The sequence below is a fragment of the Hippocampus bargibanti genome, linkage group LG17, assembly GCF_051943395.1.
Source record: "Hippocampus bargibanti isolate YZ-2025 linkage group LG17, ASM5194339v1, whole genome shotgun sequence".
NCBI lineage: Eukaryota > Metazoa > Chordata > Actinopteri > Syngnathiformes > Syngnathidae > Hippocampus > Hippocampus bargibanti.
Genome location: NC_142750.1, coordinates 5,222,622 through 5,240,992, shown reverse-complemented (window position 1 = coordinate 5,240,992; position 18,371 = coordinate 5,222,622). Strand labels below are relative to the sequence as shown.

At 39.0% G+C, this 18,371-nt stretch overlaps 1 protein-coding gene across 2 annotated transcripts in view; it reads left to right on the top strand.

Moving 5' to 3' along the window:
• Nucleotides 1-17,357, top strand: part of LOC148885371 (SH3 and cysteine-rich domain-containing protein 2-like) — a 29,759-nt gene extending 12,402 nt beyond the window's left edge. For both annotated transcript variants that reach the window (XM_089018707.1, XM_089018709.1), the window contains 10 exons: nt 2,816-3,182; nt 3,924-4,018; nt 5,957-6,041; nt 8,383-8,498; nt 9,684-9,753; nt 10,745-10,818; nt 11,709-11,800; nt 12,188-12,239; nt 13,289-13,429; nt 15,014-17,357. In XM_089018707.1, coding sequence (XP_088874833.1) covers nt 2,816-3,182; nt 3,924-4,018; nt 5,957-6,041; nt 8,383-8,498; nt 9,684-9,753; nt 10,745-10,818; nt 11,709-11,800; nt 12,188-12,239; nt 13,289-13,429; nt 15,014-15,112 — 1,191 coding nt within the window. In that variant the 3' untranslated portion in view covers nt 15,113-17,357. The remainder of the gene's footprint in view (nt 1-2,815; nt 3,183-3,923; nt 4,019-5,956; nt 6,042-8,382; nt 8,499-9,683; nt 9,754-10,744; nt 10,819-11,708; nt 11,801-12,187; nt 12,240-13,288; nt 13,430-15,013) is intronic.
• Nucleotides 17,358-18,371: the final 1,014 nt, after the last annotated feature.

Below are 18,371 nucleotides of genomic sequence, written 5' to 3'. Positions count from 1 at the left end.
CGATCATTTCAGTTTGCTTTATTGCATGTCTTCGGAGCATGTTTGACGACTTCTATGGCGCCATGCTTCTTTATATCGGATCATATTTCCGCACAGTGGAGCTTGAACACTGAATTATGTCTGCTGTATGACACATTGATTGGCTTTCTGTCGATGAGAATAATGGGCTATTTCAGATCCGTGGGGGTCTTTTGTGGAGAGGATGCCCTTACGTATTGATTGATAACACTGAGCACATTGCGCGGTTGCCCCACAGGGGGTGCTCAGTACCCCATATTAAGGAGCTAATTCCATCTCAGCTGTCAACATACAATAGTCGCGTGAGATGACCTTCGCCGACGGAGCTAATGGCGAAACGGAAGTCCAGAGGAGAGCTCTTTTCTCTCCAGCTTGCCATGGATTTGATTAATTGTAATTGAGACGCTGGTCTCCAGTTCTGTGGTCATTTGTTGTAATGGACAGAGACATGGCACGATGCTTTTAAAAAGCACCGTGGATTACGCTGACCGAGACCTCGGATTCGCTGCGCTCAAAATATCAAAGGCAGCCAGTGCGAATAAGCACATCGTGAAATGGATCGCTCTCTCCGACAGTTATACTCAGCTAACTTTTCCCATGAACGTTATATTAAATTGACTTCAAGGATAATATACCAAGTGTCCAAAATTGAATCTTCAGCACTTCTGTCTATTCACATTAGACTGCGATTCAGATATTTTTAGGCCAGCAGAGAAGGCCTTGTAGGCCCTAACAACCCACTACTACAGTATAGTATCATATTCTCTCCCACTTTATCATTCTGGTTTACAGTTTTAATTTGATGAGCAAAACCCTTGGTTGTAACATTTTCTTATTTTTCATTTCATATAAAAAACACTTAATTTGTTCAACCAAATAAGCAAACCGTGTTATCTCCGCGATGGCCTATTTACTTCTGATGAAGCGTCACTTAAACCATTTTACTGGGGAAGTGATGCGTGATGATGTTCCGCTTTTTAATTCAAGCGTGTCCATACCACAGCTTCATTTGCATTCATGGTAAGTGAATCGTCATAAAGCTGCCGTGTTTTGTTTCATGTACACACACACACACACACACACACACACACACTAGTAAAGTAGCATTATTGGCAAATGGCTGTCAGCATGCTCGCAATCCGCTTATCTTTCTGGATCGATACGACCGACCTGCCGGGGCCTCTCCAGTGTGATTTTTATGGAATCCGTCATACGGGAGCCTCCATAGCAATCGAGGTTGCTTTTTTGTCCATCCGCCTGACACACAGGGTATTTTTTTAATGCCCTTTCACAACACCTACCACGGAGATTTACAACACCGGTAGCTGCTGTTGGTTGATGATAAACCCCATTTGATCACAACGGCCCAGTCGCCTTCAAGGAAATGATATTTACACATGTGAGCCTCGCCCCAACACCTCCCATGAGTGACCGGGTTCACCGAGGGGATTATCTGGTTCAGCCCTGTTTGTAACAACGCTAGCTATAAACCAGGGGTGTCAAACTCTTTTTTTTTTTTTTTTTGCTGTGGGCCACATTGTAGTTTAGCTTTCCTTTCGAGGGATGTTACGAATTTGGCACGCCAAGTACGTTTAAATGTACTCGAAAGCTAGCTATCTGCTGTCTATCAGCAATCTAACTCACTAGCTGGCTATTAGCTAGCTATTTTCTGTCTACTTGCTATCTAACTAACTCGATGGCTATCTAGCTAGCTATCTATTTGCTCTCTATCAAGCTAGCTATTAGCTAGCTAGCTAGCTAGCTATCTAGCTATCTACTATTAAGTAGCTAGTAGCTAGCTTGATTTCTATCTATTTGAGTTATTCCGGGTTGAGTGAACGCTGGCTTGTGTGGCTTGTTTGCTGGGCAAAATGCTCAGAAAAATTATGTTTTTGTGAAAATACTATTGTCCAGCAGAACAGTGCCTTTAACTCAAATTTCCATAAATTCCTGTGGACTTGCACAATATCTTCAAATATCAGTGAAAATCTCTTCTAAAGTCTGATACTTCTTATGGAATTCCTACTTTTATCTAGAGCTGATCTTGCTACTTCTTTCCGAGGTTTTATTTGATTTGGGACTCGTGTTCTTTTCATCCCACGGTGCTTGTAACACGGCAGAATGAAACTGCAAAATTGTTCTCCTTCCCTCCCATGAGCCCAGTTCGATTTTTCTTCAAAAATGTGCAGCTTTTTACCCTTCTTTTTTTCTGAGTCCTCACAAGCCATTACAAAAAGGTGTGTGTGTGTGTGTGTGTGTGCGTGTTTGTATTAATACCCTAGTGAGGACCGCTAACATTTTATACCATATGTAGTGAGGACATTTTGACAAGTGAGGACCTTTTGGCCGGTCCTCACAAGTTTTTCATTCTACGGGCTTCAAGAGGGTCTATATATGCATCTGTTAAAGTTTCAGAGAGGTCCTCACGAATTCATCCAAAATGATTTTTTGGCGTGTGTGTTTATCTGTGTGTCTGCGTGTTTATTGAGAGGAAAAAGTTCATACCACAAAAAATAAAACAATATTTTTACAAAATTCACTACAGGCGTGAGGACTTTGAATGTAGCCATTCACAAACCTCACGCCTGCTGTTATTTCAGTTTCAAATCCACTTTTTATTTCTTTGTTTTTAAATAAGTTGAAGGGGGAAATGGGGTGACATTTAGTGTTCAAATGTAACACTAGTTCTTCTCTAAACTTATCAGCAACGGTGCTCCACACTCCTTATCTGGAGTTATCCGGACCTCACAAAACCATTGAAACAGGAATTTGTGTGTGTGTCTGTGTGCCTGTATAGTTACAGAGACTGAAACGCTCGCTGTCATTCATGCGCAGTAAGAGCGTTGAGAACTTCTTCCAGCGCTCCTACAGCGACGCCCGCTTCCCCCCCGAGCTCATCACGGACCCTGCGCCGCCATCGTCGCCCTCACCGCCCCCGTTGGAGCCGATGCCGACCGGCTCGCCCATTGGAAGCTCACGGCCCTCACCTTCACTGTCGCCGTCGGTCAGTCCCAACCCTTCCATCGCCTCCCATTCGCCCTCGCTCAGACTGTCCCCGTTGTTGCCCACCAAGCCCCCCCAGCCAGCTCAGATCAGGCACTGCTTCCACAATTATGTCTTTCGTAAACCAACCAACTGCCAGCTCTGCAAGAACATGATTCTAGGTGAGTCCGCCATGATATCTTGACTCTTATACACACACTCTCTTCATTCTCATTGACTTATAGATATGCAAGAGGGTAGAAAATTTCTATTCTTATTTAAAATATGAAATTACAGTGATACCTTGGCTTACGAACTTAATTGGTTCCCAGACAGAGTGTGGAAGGCGAAAAGTGTGTATCCCAAAAATTAATTTCCCATAGGAAACCATTAAAATGATAATAATCCGTTCCCAGGTCCCCATAAAACATAATTTTCTACTTTCTAATTTTCTAAGCCTTAAAACTACATAAATTATACCTTATTTTATGTATAATAAATGTGGTATGGCATTATAATTATATAATTTGTATGCCAAGGTAAAACTTTTCATAAATTTAACGTTCGTGAACCGAAAGGTTCGTAAGCCAAGGGCTTCGTAAACCGAGATATCACTGTACTCTTCTGCTCTCAAAATTCACATTTTTTTCCCTCCTACCATGCATGGTGTCTTCATTGTTATTACGTGATGGATCATCCGACCCTCCTGCAGCCTTCTTCACTCACGCTCTCCCCGTCCAGCTTCTAATCAGCCCATCAGAGGAGTCAAAGAAGCACTCATGTACAATTAGGACACAACTGGCCGAGAATAAGGAGTTAAAAGCGCTTGGGAATCATTCACAACAGCGAAGATTGTTGTATTGCAGAGCTTGTGATGGAAACGTAACCAACCAATCATTTCCCCTCTCTTGCTTCCCGCATAGGAAACTCCAAACAGGCTTTGCGGTGTAAAACGTGCAAGCTGGCGGCACACCTGTGGTGCACTTCAGAACTCTCGCAGCAGCCGTGTTACGGAAAGGTGTGACAAAACACACTCACACAGGATATGTTTACTACGCAGCATCAGGGGTTGTGTGCGATAAACTACGATACAGGAAGCCATTGGAGCAAAAGAGGCTCACCTTCCTGTAACTTAATCCTTTTCCAACAATCACATGTTGCTAAATGGAGCCAATACCCAAAGATGCAAATGTTACATTGCTTCGAATTTTAGATCAGCACCGCTTTTGAGTAGAAAATAACGATTTGGTGATGAACCTTGTCTTGTTATGTTGAAAATGAGGAAGTGAGATGTTAGAATTTTATAATCGTTAGCTATGACTTTTCCTTGCCCGTTTTAATAAAAAAAATGTCAGGACTTTTTACATGAACAGTGCTCAAATATATTAGAGGAACCAGTGGCGGGCTGTGGATTTCATCTATGGGCCTTCAGTAGTGCTATGTCTGAATCAATCCACACTGAAAATAGTGTGGTGTGATTTACTACAAGTCCACCAGAGGGTACCATTAGCTAGGAAATAACTGGCCAACCTTTCTTAATGATGCCCATTTTTTTCGTGAAAAGTCCATCTTGAAAATGTCTTTAACAGGAAATCTTCAACCAAATCCAATTTTTTCTTCTCCTTCAGCCATTTTGGGTTGACTAAACCGCTATCAAATCAACACATTCTATTTGCTTATGCAGCTCGTTATCGATACAGTGTGCTCGGATAATGGATTTTTGTCGGTCTGCTTGTCGTATACATGCTCATCAAATTTCAGATCACTAAGTGAAACTAGCTTTAAGGGGTTAAATTTTTTTCAATAATTAAAAAATGATTCTGTTATTCTTTGAACTTATAACGTTTTAGTCTGTTTGACATTTTTCAGTCATATCGCTGCTGAGTTTCCTAACAATACATTAATTATTGACATGTGATACCAAATGGTCCTAATATTATCCAGTGGCAGCCATAGATTTCATCGCTAGGCCTTCAGTAGTGCTATGCCATTTTTCTTGAAAAGTCCATCTTGAAAATGGCTTTAACAGTAAATCTCCAACCAAATACATTCATTCTCCTCCTCCAGCCATTTTGGGTTGACAAAATTGCTATTAAATCAAGACATATTTGCTTATGCAGCTCACTACCGATAGATACTGTGTGCTAGCTCTGGCCGGTATGCTCTTGTCACTAGCGGCTTGTGATCAGAGCAGTTTGCGAAAACTCAGACTTTGACCAGGTCCTTCAAGACGGCGTTGGTACCCCTTTTAGGTTGCCAACTTGATATCGGATTGGTTAAAGCAACCGTTTGCTCAAAACATTTGATGCGACAGGGCCTGCAGAACTGATTTTGAAGGCGTCCAGGTAGATTTCTAACCATGGTAACAAATGATGGCTTAAATGTGATTGGTTAAATGCTGAAACATGAAAACACACACGTAGAAGCAGCGCAAGAAAAGGAAGCTGAAAGACAAATTGGAATTATTTAATCAGAATTAACAAAATATAATTAACATCAGTCCTTGATTCAGATACTTGCAGGCTTTGAAGGTCCGCCACTGAGACGACGAACACATACCTAGAGTAGTACACCCAAAAAAAAAAAACATGGTGTGAGCTGTGTATGCAAGCTCAAGCGTGAACAAAGACTAAACACTGATTACCTCACGAATGCGTTCTCCCTTGCATAATGTGACAGAGTGGCTCATTTGCAAGCTGAGGCAGCGATGGTTATTTGCTTAATTCAGTGTGAAATGACAGCTTGGTGTTAAAAAGCCCCACGTTGCAAGTCGCTGCTACAGCCGACTGAGATGTTCCTTGGCGCCAGTGCGTTTTCCATTTGAGAGAATCTCTTCAAATGACTCGGTTAAAGTCTCCCGTAATGGAGGCGTGAGGTGCGGGGGGGGGATGCTTGAAGACAGGATTAATGGAAGCCGAATAAAAAAATCATTACGCTCTGTGTTCTCCTCCGTTAGTCAGGCGCCTTCAAGCGAAACTTCAGCTCGCCCATGCTCGTCTCCGAACAACTAGCCGTTGTCAAGGAAGTCCAGCACAGTCAAGGTGAGTTTGTGTGTTGTTACAAATACAGCGATACCTTGGCTTACAAACTTAATTAGTTCCCAGACAGTGTGTGAGGCGAAATGTGTGTATCCCAAAAATTAATTTCCCATAGGAAACCATTAAAATGAGAATAATCCGTTCCCAGGTCCCCATAAAACATAATTTTCTCCTAAATAGGTCTTAAAACTAAACAAAATATATCTTATTTTATGTGAAATAAATGTGCTATGGTATTATAATTAAAGAAATAAACTGTAATGTATAATAAAGTCGTTTTATTTACTTTTTGATGGTCGTTGTAACTTGATGGAATGGAGTAGCCGGTTTCATCAGCATTAAACACTTGATGAGGAACGTAGCCTTCTTCTTTCACCATCTTGAGGAATGATCCCTTGTTGGGGCTCTCTCTGTGATAATTTTACCTAGTTCCTCATCAATTGTGTTCTTTTTAGCTGGGTTGATAGCTTTTTGCATCAAGTGTACAGATGGCTTGTGCGGGTTGTTTGTGGAGCCTGATTGATGGGATATTTTAACCTTTCAGTCTACACTCTGCCTTTGAACTATCAAAGTTGAAACTCTCACTGGCGTCTGCCTGTCTCTTCAATGTTTAAACCACCCCCCCCCCACTGCTGCGTTCTTGACCAATCAACAAAAGCGGATACAAATACAGTAAAGTCTCGTTATATCGATATTCAAGGGAGTCCGAAAAAATATCGATATAACCGGGACTATCGATATATCCGACCCTGTTTGCATGTAATTTTCTCCGTGCGTGCATAGAAATAGTATCGATATAACCGGGACTATCGATATATCCGATGTCGATATAACGAGACTTTACTGTATCATACATCAGTAGCAAATGACATTAAAAGTAGCTGACTTGTCCTCAAACAGGCCACCATACTGTACGAAAGGTCAACACATGGGTTCATTTGTCACTCCGAATCAGACTTTAGCGCCTGGCGCTGTCACTTCCTTTTAAGTCTCGGTGCCAGCATTACCCCGCAACGTCACAGGAAGACAGGGATATTTTAAAATCAATGTTTTGAGTATTCGTAAGGGATGATTTCTCAAGAAAATAATAATAATAATAATACTAATAAATATAATAATAATAATAATAAACACATTTCATTTATCAGCGCCTTTCAAAACTCTCAAGGTGTCATCATGATGTCCAGCTATGTCGTTTGTTTAGCATAAGCTAACAAGAGGGCTTCTGGATCATTTTGTTCCGTTTGGCGGAATGCAAAATGGCTGCTAATCTTCTCCAGCTAACCTTAGCTGTTTGCTAAATCAGCCTGTTGACGTTTGGTAGAATGCAAAATTGCTAATGCTAATGCTAATCTTCTCCAGCTAACCTCAGCTGTTTGCTAAATCAGCTTGTTGACATTTGGCGGAATGCAAAATTACTAATGCTATTGCTAATCTTCTTCAGCTAACCTTAGCTGTTTGCTAAATCGGCTTGTTGAACCACTGCGATTCTTTATTGAAAGCTAAAGTTCACAACAATCTTTGAAGACCACGGTGCCACCTGGTTGGATATATTCGACTTTTTGCTAAATGAGCACATGACAAATGATTGCGAGCCATTTTTTTTATCGGAGTGCCATCTGATGGGGCATTGTCCCATTTTACCAAAATTGAAATTCACCATGATCAATCTTTGACTTTTTTTCATAATTTAACTCATTTAGTTATAAAAACACCTGATCGGGAAACAGAACACAATTTTTATAACAATAATAATAGTAAAAAAAAAAAAAAATTTCATTTATAAGCGCCTTTCAAAACTCTCAAGGTCACTTTTCAGTTACAGGATGAGTTTTTCTGTGGGTGAGCAGTGCCAGCCACACGCGCCAACGTTCACTCAACCCAGAAGTAACTGAAATAGCTAGAAAGCTATCTAGCTAATAGAAAGCTAATAGATAGTCAGCTAGACAGATAGCTGGCTAGCTAGCTAGATAGCCATATTACTAATAGATAGCTAATAGTCAGCTAGACAGATAGCTGGCTAGCTAGCTAGATTGCCATATTACTAATAGATAGCCAGTAAGATAGATAGCTAGCCAGCCAGCTAGCTAATAGATAGCAATTTTTTTGGATAAGACGATATAAAAAGCAGCCTTTGGCCAATAAACGGTTTTACGATTTGTGCCTGAAATGAAACCATGCCGATTTTTTGTCCCATCTTGATGCTTTCTCAACTTTTGGCTCCTTTCTCAAAGTCATAAGTGGGTCAGCCCAGCTAAATTTAGACTCCCTACACTATTCTTCCTCCCCACGCTGACATGCATGCACTAAATGGCCACCGTTTTTCCCGTGTGTTTGATTTCAGAAGTGGTGCGGGCACGTGTGGACCCGGTCTACGCCGCCTTGCGCTACGGGACGTCGCTGGCGCAGATGAGCCGATCCAGTTTTGGCAGCATGTCGGATTCGCCGACGCGCAGTTTGGTACGAGATTAGGACAGAGAATATTGAGTTTTCGGACTACATAAACATTCGATACATCGTTAGAAACCTTAGACTCTCTTCTTTCATCAGAGTTAATCCCTAAGATATATGGGTGTGGGGCAGCTGTACAAAATACAATACAATACAATAGATATTATTATTGATTTCGATAGCGTTAACAACAGCTAAAGCTGTAACATGGACAAAATACTACTACTACTACTACTACTACTACTACTACTAATACTAATAATAATAATAATAATAATAATAATACATTTCATTTATAAGCGCCTTTCAAAACTCAAGGTCAGTTCAGAGTCACAGGATAAGTTTTTCTGTGGGTAATCAGCCACACGCGCGATAGAAATAGCTAGCTAAATAGCTAATAGATAGCTAGCTAGCTAGATAGCCGATAGATGGCTACCTAGACAGCCAGCTTGATAGATAGCTAGCGAGATAGATAGCCGATAGCTAGGTAGATAGATAGCCGATAGCTAGCTAGATAGATAGCCGATAGCTAGCTAGATAGATAGCCGATAGCTAGCTAGATAGATAGCCGATAGCTAGATAGATAGACAGCCGATAGCTAGCTAGATAGATAGCCGATAGATAGCTGATAGCTAGCTATCGATGAAAAGGTTTCTTCAGCCGTCATCTGTACTTCTTTCAAAGAAATACAGATGACGGCTGAAGAAACCTTTTCATCGATGGACCACTCCTGTACGACTGAGAGCTTATACAGATGGATAGCTAACTAGATAGCTAGCTGATAGCTAACTAGATAGATAGCTGATAGCTATCTAGATGGGTAGCCAGCTTGATAGCTAGATAGCTACGTAGCCAGCTTGATAGCTAGATAGCTACGTAGCCAGCTTGATAGCTAGCTAGCTAGATGGATAGCTAGATAAATAAAAATAAGTGAAGAGAGGAAACTATTCACACACGCCACCTTTACTTCAGCGCAATGACCAGAGTGGGCGGGAAAAAAAATATTTTTGGGCCACTTAACTACTCGAAATTGAAAATCTCAGAATCTAATGTGGATTTTACTATTCAACGCGTAACACATCAAGCAGTACAAAGATGATGAAATCCAAGAAACATTTTCAACAAAGACTTTTCAACTCCTAACTATACTTTGAAGCCATTAACATGTAGTATGTTGCTTGTTGTTGATCACAGGGTGAGGTGGGTGAGGAGAGGCAGGGGAGACAGTGCAGCATGGATGACGACGTCCCTCAGGAGGCAGGAGGTAATATCGCCGCAGTGTGTACTCATGCATGCGTTCACACAGCTTTGAACATGTTTGCGTGCATTTCATTTACCTTAAGCCACAACTTACATGCTAATGGTCCAACTGACACATTCAAAACACATATTTAATGTTATGTACAGTAATTGGACTTCAAAATCCACATTTGTTGTTTTTTTTCCCCCATTAGAAAAACTATAGGGCTGTATTTCTAATACATGTCATACATATCCTGCTGAATAATTCGAATAAAATAATCGTAAAATAAATCATGTAATTGCAATTTTTTTTTCTCCCCCTCAATATTTCAATGCAATTAAATAAATGGTTATTTTTTTCATGTCTACCTCCCATGTATAGTACTGTATATTTATTTCTTTTTTTGCAAACACAAGCAATAAATTAAATCATTCACTGCCAAATGTGTCCACTCCAGTGCCAGGGTTTTTGTCATTTTCACTCAAAATTCCAAAACCGACAGAATGTGAAGTTTTAGGACTTCATAAACATTCAATTTAGCGTTTAGAAACTTTAGACTCTCTTCTTTCATCAGAAAAAAAGAGTTAATTCCTAAGTTATATGGGCATGAGGTTATCTGAGCTTGAAATGTGGGTGGCTGTCCAAAATACAATACAATACAATACAATACATATTGATTTATATAGCACTTTAACAACAGCTGACGCTGTAACAAAGCACTAACATGGACCAAAGGCAAATGCTGCCCCCTCGTGGAAGGGAAAAAAAATGGCAGAGGTCTGACCAGCGCTTTATCAGCACCCAAGCATGGAAAACGAAAACCCGTACAAATTCGGGAATGGCAGTGAATGAGTTAAACTCTATTTCAAATGCCAAAAAGCTACATTCCACAAACATTTCCACGCCCAGCACACATGAATGTACTCATCACGCGTGTGCGTGTCTATTTCCAGCCATGTGTTTCCACACAAAAGCGTTGTCTTGGCATGTGTTCACACATTTTCTATTCCAGACTCGGTTGCTGCCGACATTGAAGTGGAGAAGGATCAAGACGAAGGTGCCAGTCAGGCTGAGACGCCTGCTGAGGTGCGCATGTGTGGCACAGCTGATGCCACTTTTTGCAGTTTATTCAATGACTTCAATAATAATTAAAATTTTCCAAAATTAGTCACATTTGAAATGTCGAGTGTAACTTGCTATCTAGCTGGCTAGCTATTAGCTATCTGGCTGTCTGGCTAGCTATATCACTATATCTAGCTATCTATATATATCTAGCTAGATGTCTATTGGCTATCTATTAGCAAGCTAGCTAACGTTCTATCTATTTGAGTTACTCTCGGGTTGAGTGCACGCTAGTGCGTGTGGCTGCCGCTGCTCACCCACAGAAAAAAATTATCCTGTGACTGTAAAGTGACCTTGAGAGTTTTGAAAGGTGCTTATGAATTAAATGTATTATTATTATTATTATTATTATTATTATTATTATTATTATTATTGTACAATTACTTTCATACCGGTCAACCGGCCGTATTTTAAGAAAAAAAATTGAGCCGTTAGTAAGGTCACAGTATCTCACAGGTTGACATGTACAGTGATACCTTGGCTTACAAACTTAATAGGTTCCCAGACAGAGTGTGTAAGGTGAAAAGTGTTTATCCCAAAAAACTATTTCCCATAGGAAACCATTAAAATGAGAATAATCCGTTCCCATAACATAACTTTCTACTTTCTAATTTTCTAAGCCTTAAAACTACACAAAATAGACCTTATTTTATGTATAATAAATGTGCTATGGTATTATATTTAAAGACTGTAAACTGTAATATAGAATAAAGTGGTTTTATTGACCTTTGTGATGGTCGTTGATGGCTTGAAGGAATGGAGTGGCCGCTTTCATCACCATTAAGTTAGGAGGGAGGTGTTACGGTTTCCGGGTCTGCTGATTCCCACATAAATCCCTCCTTCCTCTTTTCCAGGTGCCTCCGAAACGTATCGAGGTGCATTCCATGCATACTTACGTAGCGCTCTACAGCTTTCTGCCTCAGGAACACAACGACCTGGAACTACAGTGAGTCATTTGATGAAAAATGTACGCCTGACTTCATCACTGAGTACACTTTTTAGGGGAAACGGGGGCTCCCATGATGACTAATTTAGCATTTTAGAGTTTGTACTTTCGTCCCTTACTCTACTTTCCATCCACATTCCTAAAATATAAATATCCTTTAAAGCTTTTTCAGGTAGCCCACAAGCACTTTTCTACTATTTAGTACTTGACCTTTTGTCCCACATTTCCAGAGTAATTCAACTGCCCTTTGCCAAGAACTTTTTTTTCCCCTGCGGACTTGATATTTCTCCTCCTTTTATGTTCTTATCACAAATCCTTTATTCATCTTTCTACTGTCCTCAGAGTGTCTCTTTTGTCCTTTTTTTTCTCTTGCCTTATCATTTCCAGCCCGGGTGATCGGGTGCAAGTCACAGACGACTCCAACGAGGAGTGGTGGAAGGTGGGTGATGAGACTGAATCGGTCATTGAACCATTGAAATGAACTCATTCACTGCTTGACATGTGCAAAAATGTGTCCAATCCAGTGCCAGGGTTTTTGTCATTATCACTCGAATTTCAGAACCGACAGAATATTGAGTTTTAGGACTACATAAACATTCAATACAGCGTTAGAAACCTCTTCTTTCATCAGAAAAAAAGAGTTAATTCCTAAATTATATGGGTCTGGAGCACTGCTTCTTAACCTGGGTTCGATCGAACCCTCGGGCCCACTTGGCCATCACTTGCTGCAAATGATCACATGACATTGCTTGCCCAATCAGTGTTGTAGGAAATGTAGTTTGATTTGTAGTCAAAATCTATACTTATCTTTTGACATATCATTAACTTTTTCATGTTTTTAATAAATACTGTACTTTTTTTTCTAGAATTTGTAAAAAAGAAAATTATGAAAAAGAACTATTTTTCACTCATGAAGGGTTCGATGAGTGTGCGTATTTACTGGCTAGGTTCCCAACCTCCAAAAAGGTTAAGAACCACTGGTCTGGAGTTATATGAGCTTGAAATGGGGGCAGCTGTCCAAAATACTATGCAATACATACAGAATGGTTTATATAACGCTTTAACAACAGCTGAAGCTGGAAGAAAGCGCTAACATGGAAAAAAAGGGAAATGCTGGCCCCTTGTGGAAAAGAAGAAACGTTCTGAGAGACCATGGCCAGCGCTTTATCGGCACCCAAGCATGAAAAAAATTAAACAATAAATTCGTGAATGGCGCTCTACGTCATATTTTCATGTATGTATGTATGTATGTATGTATGTATGTATGTATGTATGTATGTATGTGTGTGTGTGTGTGTGTGTGTGTGTATGTATGTATGTATGTATGTATGTATGTATGTATGTATGTATGTATGTATGTATGTATGTATGTATGTATGTATGTACGTATGTATGTACGTACATACGTACGTATTTATTTATTTTGTCACCGGCAATATTGAATAACTCATAGAGTAACTGTGTTCCTGTTGTTTTGGCCTCCCTCAGGGTAAAAGCGGCGACAGGGTGGGCTTTTTCCCCGCCAACTTTGTGCAGCGAGTGCGTCCCGGCGAGCGAGTGTGGCGCGTCATCCAGGGAACATCCACCAGCAGCTGCGGGAGAGGACACATGGTCGTTAAGGAAGCGCAGGTAAGCCATCCCACAGGTTCTGCTTTATGTTCCATTTTATGAGCCCCTACTTTCCTTGTGTCACCGTCACCATGGCAACCAAGTGATGAAACTTTGAGCTGCTGCATCCTTAATTGCACCCACACGCAAATCCCCATCGGTTTGGAGTTTTATAGTTTTTGGTTTTGGTATGGAATAAAAACAGAGGGGTGATAAACATTCTTGTCGAATGGAAATGTTGTTTTCCATCGGTGTATATTCCAATATAGATTCAGCCAAGCTTATAAAGCACAAGCTAACACTTGAGCAGGAAGCTAAACGTCCACCCGTGAGTCATTGGTAAAGGGTTAACTTTATTAGCATTAATAATAATAATAATAATAATAATAAAAATAATAATAATAATAATAATAATAATGGTGATAGTACATAGTAGTGGTAGTCAATAATAATAATATATAATATAAATAATAATTAGTCATGAATAATAAATAACAATAAGTAATAATAAACAATAAGACAAGACAGATTAAAAATGATCAATAATAATAAATAACACATCATAAGACAGTGGCTACCTGAGATTGTACAAAAGTTAGAAACCCAATTAACTAAGACCAAATATAGTAATAATAATCATAACCATAATAATAATAATAATAATAATAATAATAATAATAATGTTAATAATAATGTTTATAATAATGTTAATAATACTACTACTACTAATAAAAAAATATGTAGTAGTGGTAATCGATGATAATAATACAATAATTAATAATTAATAATTAAATAAGACTAAGTATCAATAAACAATAAGAAATATTAATAAATATTAAAACACATATACACAAACACAAATACATAATAATGAATAATAATACATACATCATCAGACAGTGGCTAACTGAGATTGAACAAAAACAAGAAATCCAATTAACTAAAACCCAATAATAATAATAATGTTAATAATAATCATGATGATAATAATAAATAGTTGTGGTAATCAATAATAATAATAATAATAATAATAATAATAATAATAATAATAATAATAATAAAAAATAATTAGTAATAAATAATACATAATACTAAGTAATAATAAACAATAATCCACAACAAGAAATAAAAAATAATCCATAAACAATGAGTAATAATAATAAATATCCTGTATTGTGTTTTTCTACTTCTTTCTTTCCTTTCCCCTTCCTTTCATAACTTTTGCTGCTGTGTTACTTCCGGGTAGAGTTGGTGCGAATGGCTGCCGCTGCTCACCCATACAAAAAAAAAATCCTGTGACTAACGTGTCCTTGAGAGTTTTGAAAGGTGCTTAGAAATTATTATTATTATTATTATTATTATTATTATTATTATTATTATTATTATTATATAATAAATGCATCATAAGACAGTGGCTTACTGAGATTGTACAAAGGCAAGAAATCCAATTAACTAAGACCCAATTCAAAGCCCACCCACACCTCATCTTGCTAAATATAATAAATAAATAAAAATAAAAAAGCTCAACTGATACTGCCTTGAAGTTTGTCTTCATTTTTTGACAGCGGTCTTTGACGTATGAGTCATGAATTTGTCTTTTGTCAGATCTGCGTGGGCAAGTGTGAGGACGGCGACGCCTTGGTGAAGCTGAGCAGTGGCAAAAAACGAGGCCTGGTGCCTGCACAATCCATCGAGGAGATCTGATCTCAAGTGGACCACGAACAAAAGGTTCCGACCCAAAAATCTCCTCACTGTAAGTCTTAACGGAGAGCAAAATGGACTCTTTTTTTTTTTTTCACATTTTGGGCCACACGATTCCTTTTTCCTTTCCGCTTTGCTGCGTTTCACTACTTCATGTACATTTTAATTCAATTAGAATTGAAGTGCATATTGAAGCGAAATGTTCATGTTCTAACCGGTTTAATGTTGCCGTAGTTTCGGTCATGCATGGTAAATATCCAAATTACAGTGATACCTTGGCTTACGAACTTAATTGGTTCACAGACAGAGTGTGTTAGGCGAAAAGTGTGTATCCCAAAAATTAATTTCCCATAGGAAACCATTAAAATGAGAATAATCCGTTCCCAGGTCCCCATATAACATAATTTTCTACTTTCTAATTTTCATTTTCTAAGCCTTCAAACTATCCAAAATATACCTTATTTTATGTATAATAAATGTGCTATGGTATTACAATTAAAGAAATACATTGTACTGTATAATAAAGGCATTTTATTTACCTTTGTGATGGTTGTTGATGGCTTGATGGAATGGAGTGCCCGGTTTCATCACTATTAAACACTTGATGAGAAACGTAGCTTTCTTTCTTTCTTTCTTTCTTTCTTTCTTTCTTTCTTTCTTTCTTTCTTTCTTTCTTTCTTTCTTTCTTTCTTTCTTTCTTTCTTTCTTTCTTTCTAATTTTACCTTGTTCCTCATCAGTTGTGTTCTGTTAAACTGGGTTGATAGCTTTTTCCATCAAGTGTACAGATTGGATTGGATTTACCTTTATTCGTCTCACAGAACATAATTGATGAGGAACAGAAATTGACATTTCACAGCAGCAAAGTGATGAAAGGAAGAGGAAAGACGGCTTGTGGGGGATAATTGTGGAGCGTGATTGATGGGAATTTTAATCTTGCAGTCTACACTCTGCCTTTGAACTATCAAAGTTGAAACCAGTCCAAATTTCAGTTTTCTATCCATTTTGTCACTCTCGCTCTGTCGTCTGCCTGTCTCTTTAATGTTTAACCACCTCCTCACTGCTGCGTTCTTAACCAATCACGTGGCTTTAACTGACGACTGGGGGCGGGGAATAGAGGACCAAAACAAGCCGGCTGCCATTTTCTTGTTAGGAGAACGGACTCGTTCGCGAACGATACATCACTCATTGTGACAGCTCCGTGTGAATCCCGAAAAATAGTTCGTATGCCAAGGTAAAATTTTCATAAATTTAACGTTCGTAAACCGAAAAGTTCGTAAGCCAAAGGGGTTTGTAAACCGAGGTATCACTGTAGTTTTTTTTTAAGTCTTGTTTGGGATGAACGTTTACTCCTACTATGCTACTGTATTTTAATGGTGGCCTTGATGTTTTTTTTGGTAGGTAGTACTAAAAAGTTTTAAACAAACTATTCAAGACAGATGGGTGACACGAAAGTTGTTTTGCTTCTCTGGCATCAAATTTTTCCAATCATTTTGATGATTCGCCATGAAAAGGAGGCACGAAGGCCCATTCATCGCTTCTTGCGGCTTTTATTGGCATTATACTGTAAATTTGTTTTTTCTCAACTCAGTTTGGGAAAATAATGTTTTTCTAATTTAAAAAAAGGACAACATTTTAAAAGAATGGCAAAAAAAGAAGACAAAATTAGATGTTTTTCATTGGACCAACATAGCCCGAAACCTTGTTGCCTTGTTTGCTCTATGATACCCTTGGTAAAGACACAACACATTATTTAAGTGCCGTCTAATGAACTGAATTTAAAGGACAACCGACGCCTACGGACAAGTTGTGTCCATAATTTATAAAATCACTTCAAATGACTTCTACTGAGTGTATCTTACAAAGATTCCACGGCATATAGCTATATTTTACATTTTAAGACTCGCGCTGAATATTCAGGAAGTCTTGTTTTCAAGTTAATGACGATGCCTGACGTGACGTCACGGAGGGAACGCCCCTGACCGAGAAAGCGACACACAATGCATTTTGGGTACTCTGTTTGGTCTGAAAACTTCGTGTTGGTCCATGTTGATGGCGAAATTAGAAGGAAAACACATAAATAACGCGATGGTGAATCGTTGTGTGTGACACCAAGACTACTATTTGATACTAGTTGACACAAAATTCCACACAGACAAATTAGCCCATTTCCAATGGAGCTTGGGCGCCATCTTGTGCATTTTCTGGGCGCTACATTGGAGTCCAGACGCCTCAAAAGGAGACGGAAGGACTTCTCTTAACTCAGTAAAGTTGCAAACATTTATGCTTTCGATACCTCGGAGAAAATTCAGAACAGGGTCGGATATATGAATCATATGAGTAACAAGAAAGCATCTTCTTCGAATCTGAAGCCATTGTTTTGATTCTAGAGCAAGGCAAGATGTCCTGGCGTGACGTCACAAACAAAGGGGCGGGACCTTCTGAAACTCGCCATCTCCGAGGTCATTTTGAAGTAGTTTTTGGACACTTTAAGTCATTTTTATTGGTGTTTTGCATTTGACAAAAAAATATCAGCCTGCGTGTTTTGGGTATTTTAGATGCTATTAAACGTTTTTCTGATGTCAGTTAAGAAACAAAAAAAATGGTGTCGGTTGTCCTTTAAGAAGAAAAAAAATCAAATTAAAAAGGGGGAAGGTAAAGATAGACTTGCGAGGATGAAAATCCATTTTGGTCTCATTTCCATGCAAAGGATGTTATGGCACGCAGACCGTTTGTATAAGCTGAAAAAAAAATCAAGTAAAAGTACCGAATGACGAATGACGTGTGTGCCGAAGCGTACGCTCAGACGGTGTGTGCGCAGATCCTCTGAGTCATCACCGATCCAAAGTCACTCACCGCTCGGCTTCCCGTCGTCTTGCTTTTATGTGGGAACGATCACCGATCAACACCGTTCCCGACGTGAGGCCGCGTCCTGATTCTTTCATCCTGTTAGCTTCTCATTTTTACCTACTGATTGTTGTATTCCGTTGAACTGTGAAGACATGAGCACAACCGGATTAAGTTCAGATGTGTTCACATTGTAGCGTTCTAAACACCACTATTTTGCTTAGAAATAAAATGTATTATTATTATTATTATTATTATTATTATTTTGTCAAATGTTCTCCACATCCTTCAGATGTGCTTAGAATCTTTTTTCCCTTTCAATAAATGGCTCAAAGTTCACCGACTCTGACTCTCCTTGATTAACTCATGCCATTCACAAATTTATTCGGGAATTGAAAATAGGACGTAGAGCACCAT